This window comes from Vigna unguiculata, chromosome 2 (genome assembly GCF_004118075.2).
Source record: "Vigna unguiculata cultivar IT97K-499-35 chromosome 2, ASM411807v1, whole genome shotgun sequence".
Lineage (NCBI taxonomy): Eukaryota > Viridiplantae > Streptophyta > Magnoliopsida > Fabales > Fabaceae > Vigna > Vigna unguiculata.
Window position 1 is genome coordinate 32,771,865 of NC_040280.1, and position 21,172 is coordinate 32,793,036.

The 21,172-nt window shown below is 29.9% G+C and overlaps 2 protein-coding genes across 2 annotated transcripts; both read right to left on the reverse strand.

Annotated features, from left to right (window-relative positions):
* Positions 1-8,389: 8,389 nt before the first annotated feature.
* Positions 8,390-14,104, reverse strand: LOC114173839 (cellulose synthase-like protein D3). The gene is made up of 4 exons (XM_028058487.1): positions 13,909-14,104; positions 12,101-13,010; positions 10,425-11,232; positions 8,390-10,334 (listed from the first exon to the last, which is right to left on the reverse strand). The coding sequence occupies exons 2-4, from the start codon at positions 12,967-12,969 to the stop codon at positions 8,577-8,579; spliced, it is 3,435 nt and encodes a 1,144-aa protein (XP_027914288.1). The 5' UTR covers positions 12,970-13,010; positions 13,909-14,104; the 3' UTR covers positions 8,390-8,576.
* Positions 14,105-17,858: 3,754 nt separating this feature from the next.
* On the reverse strand, positions 17,859-20,842 carry LOC114173525 (TOM1-like protein 1). The gene is made up of 3 exons (XM_028057985.1): positions 20,131-20,842; positions 19,708-19,977; positions 17,859-18,580 (listed from the first exon to the last, which is right to left on the reverse strand). Exons 1-3 carry the CDS (start codon positions 20,647-20,649, stop codon positions 18,161-18,163), a joined length of 1,209 nt encoding a protein of 402 aa, XP_027913786.1. The 5' UTR covers positions 20,650-20,842; the 3' UTR covers positions 17,859-18,160.
* Positions 20,843-21,172: the final 330 nt, after the last annotated feature.

A 21,172-nucleotide genomic window follows, 5' to 3' on the forward strand; every position in this document is an offset into this window, starting at 1 on the left:
GGGAATGACAGTAAGTGAGGCCTAAGTTGCATATGGTATTGTATTTGAAAATGGAAAAACTCAAACCAGGTCCTACAAGTGGATATTTGCCTTTATTTCTCGTCGTTGTCTTTACTTGCTGTGTTTTTGGTCCCACTACAATTTAACTTGTCAATCTTATATTATTTTACCACCAAAAATTGTTGCATAGATTTTTACAGTATTTTTTACATTTTCCCTTTCCTGTTGTTAGTGCTGGATGATATATAGAAACAAAGTGTACATCTGAAAAGAATAATTTAATGCTTTTAAGAAGATATAAAATGTTTTATAGTATGAGACCAATCCCTTTCTAGACTGTAACATCTTTTTTTTCTTTATCACGTGATATTATTTATTGATATATATGATATAGAGAATGGAAAAATAACGAAAATTTTTAATTTATATCAAAAATAAAATAAAGGGCTACTCTAATTTAACTAGGATGTCAAAAAAGCTGAATACGTGGATATTAACAAAATTCACAACGGATAAAGAATGAATATTATAAATGAATATCTGTGGATAATGAATATGAATATCTTTTATACTTGGAGTGATACAAGTATTATAATATCCGTACTCATAAATATTTGTACCGTTATACTCAAATTTAAATATAAAAAAAATAGAAAACATGATTAAAATATTAATATATTGATTTTTGTATTAGTTGTTTTTTTTCTCGATTAATTTTAAAAATTATTCATTTTTTTGTAAATTATCATTTAACATTATTTAAATGGATTATTTACACTTTGATTTAAAATTTATAAATATTATGTATTGTATTTTTATTTAAATTTATGATTAAAATATATTATTTAATATTAAATTTTTCTTTTATAAATACTTACAAATATTCATCAATATCCGTAAATATTAAAAAGAATAAACATCCATATATATATAAATTCAGGTACAAGAAAAATATTTATTCAATAAATAAAATATGAGAAACTACTGTTCGTAATCTATTTGTACGGTTGAATTCAACCTCCAATATTTGTTTATAATCATCAATTTAAAATTGTCATGGGAAAGAATTTCTAGAATTGTTAGGTAAATGTAAAAGTCATTAATGATCTGAAATGATAAAATATACGGTTAATTTTTACTTTGCCTGATAAATTATTAGATACCGACTTAAATGAAATTTTAATTGATTATTTAAATACCTCGACTTCTCACGTAATTTTATTGTAACGTTATCTCTGTGATTACAGTTTTTTTTTTTCATTTTTATGTTTAAACATTATCGTTTGGCTCATCCATTTATTATATCAACCCTTCTGCTTCTTCGAAGATTAAAAGTAATTAAAAATTGTACGTTTGTAGACTAAAATCATGTTTTTAAGTATGTAGACAAAAAAGGAAAAGTTTTGCAACTATAAGTTTATTTTATAAGGAAAATTATTTTTTGACTATTAAATTTTAACGACTTTCTCTTACGGTCTTATATGATATCTTCTAAATAGTTTTCTATTTTTCCATTCTCTCATTTTTAATATTTCAAAATTAATTAAAATATAATATATTATATTGTAAAAAAAAATATCAAAATTTAATAGTCAAAATATAATTGTCCGTTTCATAATTCTAGAAAATAAACAACATGCATCAAAACTTATAATTTTACATTTCTGAAAAGTATATTTTATCAATAGAAAGACATATATATTCATACTTCTCAACTTTGATGTAAATGTTTACAAGCATCCGTTTGGTAGTTAGATTGTCAAATCAAAGAAAACATGGTCTGTCCGAGTTCAAGATTATCCTGGTCCTCAATTAATATTTTATGATTATTCTTAATAAAAAAAATGTGTAAATTGTTTATGTGAATTATACTCTCTTTTTTATGAAGAAAACTACCAATCCAATACTTAAAATTGTAACGGTTAATCATATTCGTTACTGAAATCAATAAAATAACAGATAATTCCTGAAACTATCAAGTGATTACTTGTTAGAATTATAACTAATAATTAAATTGATTCCTAAAATTGATTAATGAAAATGTAAATTATTAATAATTTATTCATTAAAATTACAATATTAAAATAAATTGGACCTTAACTATGACTGGATTAGAATAAGATAAATTGGAACTTAAGAAGAAAAAATTGAAATACGACTGTTAGGAAATTTGAATTACAAAAACATTACAAAATATATATTTCTTATCAACAACATAACACACTAACTCATCATTTGAATGAGACTATCTCAAAAAAAAAAAATGATAGAAAACTCTTTTTTCTCTTCAAATACTCAATTCATTACTACTCTTCAAAGTTGAATTACTCGCTTACTCTTATATAATTCCGATTGTCTCTCGACTCATAGGAAGGATTAAGGTTTCTACTTGAAGAATAATAATGGATATTAAATGTTCTTCGCATATTTAAAAATGACTATTCATTTCTCGAAAATTCAAATAAATCATTCCAATAACTTGAAATAAAAAATTTATTAGTTTCTATACATGTAAATTATATTCTTTAATTCAAATATAATTCCAAGACGTTGAAATAAATAATTTATTACTTTCCATGAAATATATCCCTTAATTAATGAGAGATATATTTCCAACATTCTTCCCGCGCTCATTTTCTATCAAAATCACTGTCAAAAGCATGAAATGAAATAAGCTGGATAAGGACCACCTAATTATAGATGATTTATATCCACATAATTTTGTAAATGAGAAACGTGATAAACAAGAAGTGAAATAAGGTGAATGTTATTTTCGGTAATTTATATTTTCATAAAGGTGAATATTAACGGCTACTCTAAAGATATGGTTAGGGATGCTAAGTAAGTGGAGTGAGACCGATTTTGTTATCACGTACCTATTTTTGTGAAAAAGAAAAAAAATTCTCATATCCAAGTTTAATGATTATCAAATTTTTGTTTTATTTTCATCTTTATCGGGTAATAGATATAATCTCGTACTCATATTCGTACCTATTTTCTTAATACTTTAATATTAATTTTAATTAATTTTTATAAAATAATAAAAAAATTATGGTAAAAGAAAGGTAATATTATCACATATTTAATATTAGAAAAATTGTTGTTTCTTCTATATCAAATACTTTGAAATAAATTATAATTGTTTACCTTTTATATTAGAACATCGAAAAAAATTTGATCAGAAACAAAACATTTATTAAATTTACAAACTTTAATGAAACCTAATTGATAAAATTTTAAAATATTTTTTAAAAAAATATAAAAAGAAAACAAATATTCAAATTAAAATATATTTTAAATGTGTATTTACTTGTTGATTATATTTTAATATTTAGCAACATTAAAATATAGTTATTTTATTAATTAATATGTTTTTAACTTTTATGGATAAATACTAAATAAAATATTAGATGCAATTGTATAACTCATTTTTATTTTTAAATAAAATAATATATACTAATGATTATTAATTCAAATTTTATTTATTATCAAAATTAATTATAAACTTTTACAAAATTCAATAATATTAGTTATATTTAACCTGTGTCCTTATAACTCGTTAATAAGACCCTTTCATAAATTTGTAAAAAAAATATTTGAGATATGTTTTTTAAATAAAAGTTATAGACTTATATATATATATATATATATATATGTATATATATATATATATTATATAATTTATGTTTATTTTTCACAGATTAAATAGTAGATAAACGTTTAAATGCACTTGTCTAGATAAATATAATAGCTACTCATTTATGATTTAAAAAAAATATTAACTAAATATTTTATTTACAAAAGAATAAAGTTTACTTTAAAAATTATGATACTTTAAGAGATTTATGATAAGATATAGAGACATTTTTCTTTTTAGTGTCAAATATATTGCAGTTACAAAAAGTTATATAATCAAAGAAGAGCTTTTAAATAAAAAAAAAACATAGATAAGAGATAATTGTTTAAGTTGCTTAAACTATATTAAAAAGGAGATAGAAATAAAATGTGCATTTATAAATCATTCAATCCGAAGAAACTGATATTTTTTTGTCTTTTCAAATGATGTATTACTTAAATAAAACCTCACAAAAAAAGTCAAAAATTTATAAATAGAGAATGAATTAAATATAGAGAAATAATAAAAGAATAAAAAAGTACGTAACCGAACAAGTTTTTAAATGAAAAAAAAAAAGAAACAAAACAAAACAATAACGGTAAAAATATTTTTTTAAATTAACTAATAAATTCAATATATGTAATAATATAAAACTATGAAATAATGGTATCAGAAGCATCTATACCTTTCGCGTGTCCGTACAAAATTTAAAAAAATTAGAATCGAATGAGACAATATATTTGAGATAGATTATTTATCCTCCAACAATTTATTATGCTTTCATTTAATTATTATATTGATCGGTAAATATTTTAAAATGTTAAGAAGTGTGCCTCTATTTTGTCACAGCAGCTTATTATAATTTCAGGACTAAATTGATTGGTACAATTGCAAAGATTATTTTTTTCATTATATTAATCTTAAGAACCATTTGAAGAACTGCTGCAATTTCAAAAATTAAATTCATATAGTTCGGGTGATTTTTACATATGATTAAAAAATAAAAAATATTATATATTTAAATGTCATTAACTATATATTTTTCAAGTCTATAGAGATTGACCGAAGAAAAAAAGAAACTATATTTTAAGTTTCAGCTCCGATAAAAACAAGTAGTTGTTGACCTGGTCAACAAACACATGATTATACGGATTTTATTTTTTCGTTTAAGAAAATGAATACACAAAAAATAAAAATTAATAATTTTTTAATAACTTAAGTGATTTTTTATTTTATTTTTTTTATTTCAAAATATTGTCCAGATGATTACTTTGATATCTGACCGTTTCGGAGAGACTTTTTAAAGATGCAAATTTAAGAATTATAAGTTTTGAATAATATTTTTAAAATGATTGATTTTTTAAAGTATACATACTTATATATATATATATATATATATATATATATATATATATATTTATTATTTCTATAATAAGAAGTGAGTGTGTTAGAATAAAAGAGAGGAAAAAAATGAAGAAGATTTGAATAAAGTAAAATATAAAGTTAATTATTAGTTGGACGGCACACCAACCCACCACGCGTATTTCATTTGCAATGCATAGTCAACGGTGGTGCATGCGATGATTTCATACGTCAAACAAACACAGAATCATCGTTTTATGGTTGCGGAACTTTGACTTTAGACTCAGATTTTTTTAACCAATCATGTGCTCTCATTTTTTCCAATTAAAAAACACTTCAACTAACACGAAACAAACTACCACTACCAAGTTACAACTTCAACTAACAAGTAAAAGTATAAGTTACATTACTTTTTTTTCTTTTCTCTAAATTTTAATTTTCTTGTTAGAACGATTTAGTGTGGATTTGAGTAACGTTAAAGACAATTAATATTTTGTAATAAATAGTCATATAATTAGTTATATTTTCATAGTCTACAAATAATAAAAAAGAACTCTCCAACTGTATTTTTCTTCATCATCAACTCGTATAAAAAATAAATAAATAGAGGAAGTAAAATAAATTAAATTAAAAATTAATTTCATTAGAGGAAAAAATCAGTAGATGACCATTTAGTGAGAGACTAAGGATTTCCACTTTCGTGAGATAGAGACTTTTTTAGTTGTAAGTAGTATTGTAGGTTTCATATTTGGTTAGAAATAAAACTAAACTCTAATATTATATAAGTACAGTAAAGGTAAATCTCATTTTATTGAGTTTATTTTTAGCTAAATTTAAATTTCATTACTTAATATAATATAAGAATTATTATGAATATTAATTAAAATTTGGACCTATAATATCACTTGTTATCGAATTTCCTTAATTTTCATGTTTAATGTTTTGGTATGAGAAAATATTAGAATCCTACACTAATAGATTAATCTAAATCAATATTAATTAAAATAATTTTTAAAAGAAATAATCTAAATCAATATTAATTTAAATAAATATTAAAAAAGTATATATTAGTATAAACTAAGCATACACAAAAGTTAATAAATATTACAAAAGTGAAAATTCGGATAAGTTTAATTGATAATGACCTAAATAAATATAAATGTTAAAAATAAATAAAATAAATAATTTGAATAAATATTAAAATTAAATTAAATTATATAATTTAAATAAATATTAAAAAAACTCTCATTAATTAAACATATCTTAAGTTCAAATTTAATAATACAGTTAATAGAATCATAAATCTTTAAATAAAGGAACAAATATTTATTTGTGTGAGTTCCTTGCATCATTTGAAGATACTAAATGATCCTTAGGAGTATTTTTTTTTCATTTCTCCTTACTTTCATGGAAGATATGCGAATTAAATGTATAACATTTGATTTTTTAAATTAAATATGAAAATGAAAATGAACATAAGCATGTATATATCCCTGTTCAATATTTGTCTTCATCCTTTACTCGTTCCTATTTTATATTACTATTAAATATTATAATTTTGTTGGTAATTTGGAAAACCTACATTAATTTTTCTTTGATTGATAGTTTTATAACTGAATTATGAGACAAATATTTGATCATGTTTTTACTATTTTATATATTTACATAAATTTATCCGATTTTTATTTGTTACGATTATATTTATATAATTGTAAATTATTTCTTCAAAATTAGTGCTGGAGAAAAAAATGTATGTTTTTTAGAATTAAATTTTATAATATAATTATTCTTTTGTTTTTTTTTTGTAAAATAGTATTTTATTTTATCTCTGGACGAGGATGAGACAAAAAAAAATTATATGAATTTTTATTTCAGAAACAAATATCGTATAATTAAACTTGTATTCATTTGGCTTGCTGTGATCCGTACCAATAGTAGAATGAGATTTTATTAATTTTAATTTGATTCAGCAACAGTAAACAAAATCACTATGATCTAGAAAAATGCTATAAATGTTTATCTATTTGAATATTTTCTTTATTTTAGTTTAAATTAATTTTTATATGTTTTAAAATAACTTTAATAGTTAGACATAACCTAAAATTACAAAATAAATTATATATGGTAAACCTAAAATATAATTCATACAAATTTGAAATATTTATTTATTGTGAATTTTAATATACTCCTACAATCTTCAATACCAAATTCATCCAAATTAAAAATGCAAAAGAATAATCTTGAGCAATTTGTCAATTTCTTCTAGGGTCTAAAACCTAGTGTATCCATCTCTACTAGTCTGGTACACTTGGAAGAAGCAATTAGGTTATATGAACTTGAATGTGTTATCACAAACTATATTCTTCTGGTTACGAATGACAAAGCGGACAATACGATCTATTTTGATTTATCCTACATTTTGATCAGTAAAGTGTGTGTTGAACTGATCCGTCCCGCAATTAAAAAAAAACTTAATTTCTTGGATCGTTTCATAGGTTGACCTACATTTGTGATGAATAAAACAAAAAAAAAAATTCTTTTTTTTTTATAATAATTTATATTCATTTCCTATCGAAATAATTTTAATTATTCTTATTAACCAAAATCAAGAAACAATAATAACGAATATTTTACTTAAAGTATAATAGTAACATGTCACTTTACAAGATAAATACAAATTTATTAATCTAAAAATGCATAAAAATATATTTTATATTCGAGAACCATAATAATTAACTTATATACAACAACGATTATATGATAAAAATAATAATAATAATACAAACTTACAAAAACAATATAATGTAAAAATTTTAAAAAAAATTATAAGCTGATTAGGAGTCAATCCATCTAATCTGCACAAACCCACAAATTTTTTTTTTTCTGTAAACATGCGAACCAACTGGTCTGGCCCGTCCCGAATTGGTATCCGATCTCGTCGCTCCCTGTCACTCATTACATTACAATTGATTGGGACCTTTCCAAACCAATAATAAACGCCTATGCAATTAATTCGTTTGGACCATCTTCTGGAACTCATTATCATTTATGATTTAAATTAGCAATAATGAAAAGGAATGTTCTTAACTTTTTATTTGATAGGTCAAACAAAATTGCTTCACTTCATAAAAACAATAGGCTATTTGTAATAATATTTATAGTGTTTTCGACTGTGTAACATGTCTTTCTTTTTTTAGGACTCGAAAATATTTTAATAATATATTTTAAAATGAATAGAAAATTAAGTTTACAAATAAAAATTATATATCTATTTATTAACTGATTACCAAAAAATATTGTTTTAAAACACATTTTTATTGTAAAATCTGTGAGATTAAAATTATAAGGAGTTAGTAAAGAATAAATTTCCTTTACACCGACTTGTGTAAGAACAAAAGGAGACAGCAAAAATATTATGACATCTCTGGAATTAAGTTCTAAAAAAAATTCATAACCATACCAGACTGCATAATTTAAGTCCATCCATTAGTAGCATCAATATGTAGAGTGATTATATATAGAGAAAGATAGATAGAGAGAAACTAATTTAAATGAAGAAATTGGTGACATAATGATGTGAGAAAAAGAATGAGGTATATCAAGGGAACTGGAATGAACCACCAATTTGGTTAGAACCAGCAGGGGGGTTGATGGCCACCCAGAGGAGAGAAATTGTGATTGCAATGAGGCCTGACCATACAAAAACTATGGTAGGTGTTCTTCCTCTTCTTCCCATCAAACCTTTTGCAAAGGGATACAGATGAGCCAAGACCCAAAAACTGAAGAAAACACCACCAAGTAGACGACTCCATTGAGGTATCACACTGTATATGGTTCTGCTAACTCCAACCGCAATTCCTATCAGGTTAACCATCATAATTGTGATAGGTGGTATCATGAGAGATGTCCATTTCACAATATACAGATCAGCAAACTCATCATCTACATCATCACCACCCGACTTTGAAGTCAAGGTGAAAGAGATTTCAATCCCTGCCACGACTTTGAGCAAACCTTGAAGCACAGCTGCAAGATGAGCACTTGTCCCTCCAATCAGCCAGAACTGCTCATTTCTCCACCATTCTTCCAGCTCAATGCCTGACCACTTAATCTCCAGCACTGCAAGTATGCAGAGAGTCACAGTGATGCCCAAGAGGTAAGAAAGAAAAGTGACATTGAGGGTCTGCACAATGAATTGGCCAGAGAAAAGGGAAAGTGCAGGAAGGAAGCAGTAGACAATTAGGAAAATGGATGTGAAGGGGTAGATTCCAACATTAAGATATGCAATTCTTTGAAGAATTTTCATTCTTGGACTAGCCAGAAGAGCGTTGTTTCTTGAAAAGAATATCTCAACTGAGCCAGTGGCCCATCTAAGGACTTGATGCAACCTGTCAGTGAGATTGATGGGAGCAGTTCCTCGGAAGGCATCACGTTTGGTCACACAGTAAACTGATTTCCATCCTCTATTGTGCATCCTATATCCAGTAACCACATCCTCCGTCACAGAGCCATAGATCCACCCAACACGGTTTCCCCACTCGGTCTTGTCCTCGTACCAACACGAGATGACACTAATGGCCTCTGCCACCGTCGATGCATCAAGAAGATCGCGGGGTATGGTGAGAGCACCGGGCGGACGTCCGTTTTTCACAGCAGGGTGATCGGCCAGCGGCCGGCCTTGGAATTCAGCCACCGGAATAGAGTCGATGAGGAAAGTTGAGTTTCCAAACTTCTTGGGGAACAGTGATAAATTCATTTCCTCCTCCTCCTCATCACCCATCCTCAGTGCCCGACTCTCTTCTGGGGTGCTCGCCATTGATGCATGTCTCTTTTGACGGCCAAAGCAACAATTACAACAACTTGTGTGGTGCTCTTTGGATCGGGGCGGGTCAAAACCATATAGTGCGATCCGTCTGAAGAGGCACCCTGTTCCCACGTACACCGGCCCTTGAAGTCCATCAAGGGCTCTCATGTTGACATCAAAGAAGACAGTATTGTGATTGGCATACCTATCGGAGGGATCAATCCCTTCAAACCTCTGTGGGAATTGGACATAACAAAGGCGATCACCTCCCCTATCCATCATGAAGCACATGCCTTCCCTCATTGCCTTTGAGTTGTAGATATAGTGGTCGCAATCAAGATTGAGAATAAATGGACCGTTAGACATGACTGCTGATGCTCGAACCAAGGCGTTCATGGCGCCGGCTTTCTTGTTGTGATCATAGCCTGGTCGCTTCTCTCGAGAAACATAGACAAGAAGGGGAAGACGGATATCAATATCAGTTAGGTCAATGATACTTGTATCATCTGCACTTCCGGGGAGAGGTTCATCACTAGGAGGTTTCAACATCACCTGCATTATTAAACAAAATAATTCATCATAGTTAACTCAATAACACTAGTTTCACACTAGAATAAAACAGTACAAGGATCTATTTAATACCTGAATTATACCAGCATGATCACCCTTAGAATGCTCAGATGTAGGATTCAACCAAGTTCCTGGCCAATGAGTTCCATCAGCCATCCATGTTGCTTTAGGAATCTTTACCGTTTCTAAAGTTTCATCTCCCCTATTTTGTCTCTCAACTTTCATGGCCTTGATTTCCTCTCTTGCATGATAGGCATCAGATCGGCGGCGAATAGATTCTGGCAGACCGTTGATCCTAACCTTGAATTCATCGTACTCACGCTTCACTCGTCTTCGATCCTTGACAAAATCAGGCCGCACTTTGTTTTTGTAAGGGTCTCTTTTTAAGTTGAAGTATGATTCAGGATTCCTGGGCTCTATATCATGTTTACGGCAGAAGGGAACCCATGTATTAGCAAAGCTTGCAGCTTCAGCCATAGCCTCAAAAGTTAGAAGCGCACCTCCATCATCAGAAACATAACAAGAAAGCTTCTCAACAGGGTAATCAGCAGCTAAAATAGACAAGATAGTGTTTGCAGTTACTAGAGGAGGTTCTTTCTCAGGATCAGCGGTAGAAACAAATATATCTATTCCTGGAAGATCAGATTTTCCAGTTGGATTGTTAGGGGTGGGTGTTTCAAATTTCTCCTTCAGAACATTAAGATCTGTGGATCGATTCACTGGGCACAGTTTGGGCAGTTGATCCAGAAGCCAGGAAAATGCAAACCATATCTCACAAACAACAGACATGCCCCACAGCCATACTGCATCAGTATTTTGGTGTTTGACCCTCCATGCCAAGAACAAAGCCAAGACAACCAATCGAATAAAAATGATAAGACTGCAAACAGACACATAGAACAATGAATTAGTCAAATGTTGACATCCACATCACTTTTCATGTTCAGGACCAGTATACATGATACAATTGTAGAATAAAAAATTCAACAGAAACATCAGTTTTGAAAGTCTAGCCACAGAACAAGGCAGACAATATAACAAGACAGGATCAATCACTTAAATAACTATCACAAATCTCCCTTGTATTCTGATTTTGTGCTTTTAGGATGCTTGAACAAACCAAATTCAATAATCTATGAATACTTAAATCTTAAACATATGAATATAAACTATTTATCTACCTTTTACATGGATATAGGTATACATAGTAATGTCGACAACAAACATTCATCTAACCACTAAGCTACCTTATCACTCCTAGTTGTTAACATGTCAATTCTTTGTTGGGGGACTCAAACTATGTTGCCCAGATACGGACACGGGTACGGATACGACACGGATACGGAGATACGGCTAAATTAAAAAAACATAGGACACAGGACATGACGTGTATATACATGTTAAGTTTGAAACTGTCAACTAACACATTGTCAACTAATACAAAAATGAATCCAATCTATCTATCTAATATCCAATATGCGAAAAGTAGTGATAGAATAAGATTTGTTCCTTATTTTAATCATCAAAATCATGTCAAAGATAAAAGAATATCTTTCAAATTGGACATAGTGTGTCCTACAAGTATCGTACGAGTGTCGGTGTCCGATACGAGTCGGACATGGGACACACCATTTATGAGGCGTGTCGGAGCATCATATCATTGTTTAAGATAGTAAGTATATTTAGAAAACAAAACAAGGAGCCATATTTTACAAGGAAAAAGTGATTTTAGAGTAAAGACTGAATACCGATATGGACTGAGAATAGCAGCAGGTATCTTGAGTTTCCTAGTAAGTGGTCTCCAAGGTCTATTCATCAACTCAGTTGGCTCAACAACATCATCCTCTATTTCATTTCCAAAACCACCTTCCTTTGGCCATATAGCATTACCATAGCCATAGGTCCCCTTTGTTTCAAAGAGCCACCGGTTATGATCAAAGTCTCCGGTTTGGCTCCTCACTAACGTTGACTTCTGTGACTTCATCAAGGACAATTTCTTCCCCATTCTAGACACTCCACCCGGTGGAGGAGGAAGTGGAAGAGGATGTCCATTATCTACAGCCACTTCATCTAGTTCTGTGTTCTTATACTGTTCCTTGCATCCTGGGCAAACACCACCTCCTGTTTTCACTGCATCTATATAACAATCTCTGCATATCTTAAAATCACACTCACATGGAAGAATATCAGCACCACGTTCATCACTCATCACCTTAGAATCACAACCAGGAACTGCACATGAAGACCCTTTTGCACCAGCCATCTGCGGATGATTTGCTTCAGATTCTATCACCTTATCCATTAGATGTGCTCTGGTAACGCTGTTGAATCCACCTGTGAAAAGTGAATTTGACACATATTGCTCCTCAACTTTCTGTGAGATTGATGGATCCATAGGTTGGTTATCTGGGGTGTCTGGTATATGCACTGTATAGTTCATGAAATCTGTGCTCCCTATTTCACTGTCAAGATCATCTCTGGAGTAACTGACATAACGGCCTGAGGAAGTTCTCCGACCAAATTGCACACTTGGAGGTAAAGGAGGCTTCTGGCCATCACCTGCATCAGATGATGTTGATATAGATGATCTGCTTGCTCTAAACACTTTTGAAGCCATGTTAGTGCACGCTTTTACTGCAGAAAACTGATTATGATATCCTGAAACTCAGAAATTTACAAAATCAGAACTTCATCAAAAGCTATAGATAATTTTCAATTCACAAAAAACACTGAAACCAAATTTCAAAGATGAGTCTTCATCCATAGCTAAGAGTGCTGTGATAGAGAAAAATTGAGAAAAAATTGCACATTATTCAAGTATTATTCAAGTATCAAACAGATAGCTGAAACAAAATATAACCTGTTACCCCATTACAATACACACCTTTCTGATCAAACAAGTAAAAAGCTGGCTGGATCTCAGTAAAATCTTGAAGATTTATCAGATAATTTCAACAGTTCCTCACATATATCAGAAACAAAAAAGCGAAACCCCAAAAATGAAAACTTTTATGTGGACGTAGAAAATAAGTTGAAAAGAGGAGAGACCATATATTCACTGGAATCTAAAAAGATGCAGAGACTAAATCCATGGGCATTTTTTCCATAAACCCCCCACTACAAGATCCAAAAATGTTCTGTTTTTTTTTTTTTTTCACTCGGAACAAAACCAACCCGAAGAGATTAGAGCTCCAAGTAGAACTAGATTCTGATAGGAAAAAAAGTTACAAAAGTCATCTTCACACAAAAGAAAAAACACGAACCCCTTGGACACTGCTGTTTCTAATCAGCAGCAGCAACGACATTAACAAGTCAGCTAAAGTTGGTAAACCCCTTTGACTTAGCTGCTTCAATGAACTCACAAACAATCATAAATCTAAAAAAGCTCAGATTTTTTTTGCAAAAGAAAATGCCCAATTCACAATTTCCCAGCTTTGTCATTTTTTTAAGCTCAGCCATCATTCATACAGAAAAGCTTGAACCTTGGGGTAGAAAAACAACCATGAATGCTTGTTACACAAAAAGGGTAGTGCAAAAGATGAAAAATGAAGATTACCTCTTTACTTTGTTTCAGATCTGTGTATGGTAAATTTACCAGAAAGCCATGAGAAGGGAAGAGAAGAGAAGAGATGAGTTTTGAATTTGAATCTGATAGAAAGCTTAAAAGTTATAAAGTGTTGAACTTGCTCTCCAACTGTCACCTTTGTAGGCTTCAAAATACAAACAAATTAACGCGCATACATGACACAATCACACGCAATTTAGACAGAGCTAAGACAGGTGCAGAATTAGTCCTCGTTAAAACATTTTTTATATTTTTTATTTTATTTTATAAAATGCATTTTCAGTAATTAATAACATTCATATTGCAAATCACGGAAGGTTATTTAATTTTTTTGTTTATTTTTGGTATATTAGAATTACAGTAAAATAGGATAAAATATATTTAATGATTTAAATTACTTTTATTCCATTTAATGATTTGTATTAATTTTAATTCAGTAATTGTACATACACTTTTGGAAGTTTAATTAACTTTTCATTTGATACTTTCTCTTCATAAATATGTACAGTTTTTTTTTTTTTATTTAGGCAACAGCATTATATAATATGGTTTCTCTTTTTACCAGCATAAAGTTTTAAAAACCATGACCATTTGATCAAGGTTCAGAATTTCAGTTAGTGTTCTCAATTATTCCAAACATATAAAAAAGATTGAATTGTACAACTCTATCACTTGCAATTGTAGGGACCATTTTGTACGAATTTAAGGAACTTGAAAAGAAATTTCAATTATTAAAGGGCTTGGAGAACAATTTGGTATGTTGGATGGACAATCTTTCATTTTTTTTTAATTATTAAATAAATTTTATTATGAAAAAAAGTATTTATTATCTATGCTTAGGTTTTTAATGATGTTACTTAACAATAATAATATATATCAATGTCAAGCAATATTCTTTTAATTATGTCATGTTTCTCATTAAGATAAAGAACACATAGCTTGATCTCTCACTAGTTTTATTTTAACTTTTTTACAGTATTCATTATCTATGCTTAGGTTCTTGATGATGTTAATTAATAATAATATGTATCGATGTCAAGTAATATTCTTTTAATTATGTCATGTTATTTTCATTAAGAGAACATAGCTTGATCTCTCACTAGTTTTATTTTATTTATTTTTTACGTTTGAAACTGCAGAACAGTGGTCGGTGTTTAATTAATAGAATTCATCATTGCCTATTAAAAACCGACATAGCAAATAAAAAAAAAAACATTTCATTTTATTGTAAAAGAGTACCAGAACATGGAGACAATTAGACAAAATATCACACGCCCTCGAGAAATGCATTATCCAGGGTAGTTTTATAATTATTCTTTTGAAATATAAAAAATAATCTCCACTTTTTTTAAATTAGTTTGCTTTTCATAAAGTTGCAGAAAATGCTAAGTGTGGACCCTAAAAATTCGTGAACTTTTGTTGTAAATTGTTAAGAAATAAATATCAATTCATGATGACCATCTAAAAAGAACAACATTAATCATGTTTTTTATTAAAAAAAGAAAAAGGGTTTTTCTTAAAATGAGTAATTTAAATGTATTTTGCTATTTTAAATTTATTATGTATTTTTTAAATAAAATCATGATTAAGTTTCAAAATTTAGAACAATTGGTATTTTAAACATGGCAATTGGCTTTAATAATGTTATTTTGACGAATTTTAGATAAGAATCTTAAGATAAGAATATAATTTTATATGTAATGATGGAAAATCTGAGTGTAAACAGTACAGTAGTAAGATTGTAAGAATTATAAAGTATATTTTATATATTAATCAAAATTTGAAGAACAATCAGTAATATTATATTTTTTATTATTAAATTATTAGTCTTGTTGATACATGTTATAATTAAATTTAAAACTAAATTATATATAATTAGTGTAATTCTTATTTTTACTATCTTTTCTTATTAAGTAGAGTTATAATTAATGTTGATTTTATAAACTGTTCAGTGGTTAAGATTTTAATGTATAATCTTTTATTAAAATTAAATAGGTAATCCATTCCCAACTACATAATGTAGGAAGATGTTAACTGCTGCAAGCACTGTATAAGTATAATTTCCAATACTTAATTTATTATACGTTGGAACTTAGAATAATAAACTCTATTGTTTAAAATAATATAAATTTACGAAACTGTTTAAAATATAATTAATAATCTTTAATTTTTTATGTTAAAATTTGAAATAATTAAATTTACTAATTAAATTAATATAAATTTATATAACAAATCTTTTAAAGAAAAAAAATACATTTTTTATCTTTTATTCCTACAATTATTTTCCAAACAAAAAAAAAACAATTTTTTTAATTTGCTGCTTTATCTTTTCATTTAAGCTTTTTGTAAATTTAATTATATCTTAATTTTAATAATACTAAAATAAAAGAAAAACAATTAAAAAGAAAAAAAATAATTGAATAACAACGTTAAAATTATTTATTTATTTATTTAATTTTTTAATATATAAAATAAATTTATGAACATTTTTATTTGTTAAACAAAGTAAAACTACATAAATACTGTTGTTAAAATTCTTATGCCACATTTAACTATAAATTTTGTAACTTCATTATTTTTTAACTAAAGTTCTTATGACATTGATTACGATTTAGAAGTCGATGGGTTATTATTAAATATTATATGAATTCATAGATTGATTGACATCAATTCCAAAATAACTTGCTCCACCGCTTGCTTTGAAAATTGCTCTTCGTTTAAGTTTAAATTAAAGTATGTGGGTTTTAGTACTTTTTTCAATTTTCTATATTTTACTTTGCCAACTGAACTTTTCAAGTGTTCAACCATTTCACCACCTACAAAGAAAAATATAATCTAAAAATTAGAGTTGGCTGAGTCCAGAGAATACTAATGTGATTATGATTTGGTTTCATACAGTAATATGAGTTGAAGATTTCAGATTTAAATGAGATTAGGCATACATTAATATAATCACGTAAAAAAGTTACAAGAAAATGTTCTGAGAACAATTTAATGAAGCTTTTTATTTCATTTCAATGTAAACATAGCACTTTTATTTTCAATATTTCTAGTGTTGTAAAAGATTTACGAAAAAAGAAATACATGTTTTCAGTATTTCTTACTGATGCAAATATTTAAAGAAACAGAAAACATATAACACGATAATACACTCAAAACTCAATTTTGAATAAAAAAATTTAGACTTAAATACCTTTTTCGTTCTTATTTTCGTAATATTTGTTACGGATGTTTCTCATTTTAATAGAATGTTTACAATAATTTTCATTTTTATCGAATGTTTAAAATGGTCATTTTCTGTGACGTCGTTTAAATCAGTAACGGATCACTGTATAAGTGACACTTTTTGATATTATGTTGCATTGAAGTGTGTTACGTGTACTGACCGTTACTAATTTAAATAACGTTACTAATTTAAACAGACCGTTACTAATTTAAATAACGTTACTAATTTAAACAGCGTGAAAATCATCTGCAACAAACACTACAAAAATAAAGACGAAAAATGTATTTACAGCAAAAATTTATAATTTAAGCATGAAGAAAATTGTTTTGATACTTCACCGCTATAAAACATAACTTGACCGAAAAAGCAGCGTTTTAGGTGTTAGCGTGCCTGTTCACGCGTCAAACCCAACCCAATGTCTCTGTCATAATTGTAACGTGCTTTTGTTACTAACATTATATTAATGAACGCCGTTTCAAATCCTTCAAAATGCTACATTCTTTCTTATTTTGTATATTTATTCTTCCAAAACGTTATCATTTCTCAGTCACATGTTCATATCATGTGCCATTATGCCATGCCATATCCATAGAAGTTTTCTCCTCATAAGTGACGTAACTGCGTTACCAAACGCGTTTCATTGGTAGGTAATAGATTAATCCGAAATGAAGGTTTTCACATTCAAAATATAGAAAGAAAATTGACATTGTTAAAGTGCAGAAAAAAGTAGAATTGGTATCATACATCAACAAGAAAAAATGATTGTTATGTGAGTAATAACAGATGACAGAGAGTGAATGAAATTATCCAGAGTTTCCCACGTATATCTTGTCTGTCAATAACTTATATACCATAATGCAAACATAAGTTGCACACAAAGTGCAAAAAAATTAATGGAGCGAGCAATCTGAATCCTGAACAAAGTTCAGAACAGAATCAACATCTGGATATAAAAGTAACGTGACATTAAAAAGCACTCTGTTTGTTCTATATTCATTGTAGAATCAGTATTGCAGCTCAGAAAGAGATGAGATCATCTTTTGGTGATTGCTGCTTCTTTGTGTCGTGTCCCCCATCTGATCCTTCACCACTTTTTTTCCCAAAAATCATCTCATCAAGATCATCCATCATGTCATCGTTGCTTCCTCCCTGGGGTGTTCTTGATCCAGCTGGTTTTCTAATCAAGGCATCTTCTTTAATATGGCGTGGTGATTCGTCTGGTTCCACAGCAACTGGAATCATGGCTGGTTCAGGTTGAAGTGGAGCAGATGCAGGCTGCTTCAACTCCTCGTACTTGGTGAGAACCTTCTGAATCTCATCGTTAACGTTCAAGGCTTCAAAAAGCAGTGCTTCATTGTCCCCCGCAGTTTCAACAATTCTCTGGACAGTGGTTTGGGAGCGACGACACTGGTGTACAAGTGTGGAGGTCAAATCATCCTGCACATAGAAGAAATGGTCACATTTACATTTTTGGCAATTCACCAATGTCTGCTTCAATACGATTCTTCTCTAGCAAGGTTCATCACATGGTTAAAACTGAGTTTTTTATTTATGGAACAGTTTAGGATAAGTTCTTGACTGGTTGTTGCCTAATTTGGTAAATGGATATCATATGAGGACAAGGGGCTTATTAGGTAAATAGCATAATCAATAACTTATTGAGTAAATGGCATCCCTCTTTGTAGTACCCATCATCCTAATAAACCAGTAATTCAAAATTCAAAATTTCAGATAAACAATACCCATAACTGCATTATCAAGGCCAAGGGGGTAATAGATCTCGTTACTGGAAAACTATAGAAGATGTGATTAGCGTTAAAAAAAAATCTAAATAAACTATAACAAGCATTAGCAGTTCATTTTCTTTTTCTTTGGAGAGGATATCATTACTATTATCACTCAAAACATCATCAGTAAATCGGTTCCCTCACCTGTCTCTTAGTTTATTTCAGTTTTACAACACTTTTTTGATGTTTCCATATTTCAGTCTTGTATTGACAAATACCACTGACGATTTTTTATGACTATATCTATATAGTATAACACACAATTGTAAACCAATAAAAAAATTTCACAAGTTGACACAGTAAAGTAGTTCAAGATAAGCACTCACACGAGTCAGAGTAAAATACGGAGATACACTGGACAAAACTTTGTGAAGATGATACCCAAGTTGTTTACAGTGGATAACATTTCCATAACCACAGTATCTACAATTTTTCCATCACCAGTCAGTGCAAACTGACAAGCTTTATAGATTTAAGAAAATTGTTCGTTTTCTTAATGTGAAATGTGAAACATTTTCATCAATATCCTAAATGATGCGGTTAATAGTCAAGGCATAACATCATCAAGATCAAACTTACACAGCACAGAGTAAATTTTGATGACAGAAAAGATCATGCAGCAACATCACAGGCATACAAAAGCAACTGAAGTTCTATCCATATTCCATCCGCAAATAACACAAATCGGTCCTAATCCAAACCTACATTACTTATGGCAAAAATCAACCGAGAGCAAGAAAACAACACATTCAAAAATAGCAACTACTAACATCATACCTGTAAAGCATCCTGTTGCGGCGAAGACGACAACACAGTGGAAAGAAGCTCAATGCTATTTCTGGCAACGTCAAAAGCTTCCTTAGTCTGTTCAGGAGAAAAACTCTGAACAGGAACATCATGCTCAAACTGCGCAGGCACATCATGCTCAAACTGCTGTTGAAGACTGACATCAACCTCCGCAGCAGAAACTGAACGAGGCGGAGTGAATATAGGAGCCAAGCTTTCATTGTCACGACCAGGAAACCTTATACCCCTCGATCTCAGACTCTGAAAAACAAAAAGCAAAAAAAAAAAAAAACTCATAAACATAACCAAAAAAAATCTCACACAATTTAATTAATTCACAGACACTGGTCTCTAACTGTTTGAATTCAAATAAAAGTAAATACAGAGACAGAGACACAGAGACAGAGAGAGAACCTTGTAAGTTTCTTCAAAGACAGGGAGATATCGCAACTCGCCGGTGGACTCACCCCAGGCTTCGATCATCATCAAGGCCTTGTTCCGGTTGTTGACGACCGTCTGGGGGTCGTCGATGAGTTTGACCATCTCGTCGAGAACTCGCTCGGCGGCGACCTCGGAGAAGGCCTTCTCGCAGTTTTTGACGCAGGTTTCGAGGAGGACGAGGGCGAGGTACTGAACCCTAGGGCTTTTCACCATGATTCGCTTCTTGATTCCCCTTATGAGTTCCACGCTGGAAAGCTTGTCGGTGTTGATGAGGTCGCAGAGATCGAGGTTCAGGGCCCAATCGGGCTCGTCTAGGGCCTCCGAAGTAGCGTCCTCGACCAACTTGTCGGCCTGATTCGGGCCCTGGAAGAACTCTCTGACCTTGAAGCTCATCGAACTCATTCCCTCACTCATCTTCCGACCCACTTCCACTCCTCCGATTTTCAGACGCTCCCCCAAAGCATTCACCTTTTCCATCAGATTATCGCTCATCTTCTGATTCTGATTCTGATCCAAACAAGATCAACGGAAAAAGGGTTTTTCGTTTTTCACAGTGAAGTGTTTGGTGCTCGCAACAACGCGTGACGACTGGGCAAAGTCTACCCCTTCGCAACGCAACGCAACACTCTGTTTTCCCCCTTTCCCTTTCTCTCTGTTGTTTCCTTTTAATTGGAACAGAGTGTTTTAACTTTTCTTTAAAAATATCATATTTAGGGTTTCTTTTACAGGGTTTTCTCAATTCATATCTTAAAATTATTATTTTTAATTGTCATATAATTAAGTGGATAACTTCCTTTGGACTTCAGAGGTACTTTTTCTGTCTTCTTTACCTTCCAAACTTCTTTCTCACTCCTAAATTCATTATTCCACTTCACATTTATTTTCCATAACCATTTTCTTTTTTCAAACACCTTTTTTTTTTTTTTTTATAAAACTATTAGTGTTCTGGTCAATTTATCAGTCAAATTATATATGCGTCAATATTGGATTTTTTCTAACGAATTTAGTAAAATCC

Coding starts and splice junctions, on each gene's coding strand:
- LOC114173839 (XM_028058487.1), bottom strand. CDS start 12,969: ATGGCTTCAAAAGTGTTTAGAGCAAGCAGATCATCTATATCAACATCA. Junction 11,233..12,100: donor GCTATTCTCAGTCCATATCG/GTATTCAGTCTT, acceptor GTCTGTTTGCAG/TCTTATCATTTTTATTCGAT. Junction 10,335..10,424: donor ATCATGCTGGTATAATTCAG/GTATTAAATAGA, acceptor TTAATAATGCAG/GTGATGTTGAAACCTCCTAG.
- LOC114173525 (XM_028057985.1), bottom strand. CDS start 20,649: ATGAGCGATAATCTGATGGAAAAGGTGAATGCTTTGGGGGAGCGTCTG. Junction 19,978..20,130: donor TCTTTGAAGAAACTTACAAG/GTTCTCTCTCTG, acceptor TTTGTTTTTCAG/AGTCTGAGATCGAGGGGTAT. Junction 18,581..19,707: donor CGCAACAGGATGCTTTACAG/GTATGATGTTAG, acceptor TTCTATGTGCAG/GATGATTTGACCTCCACACT.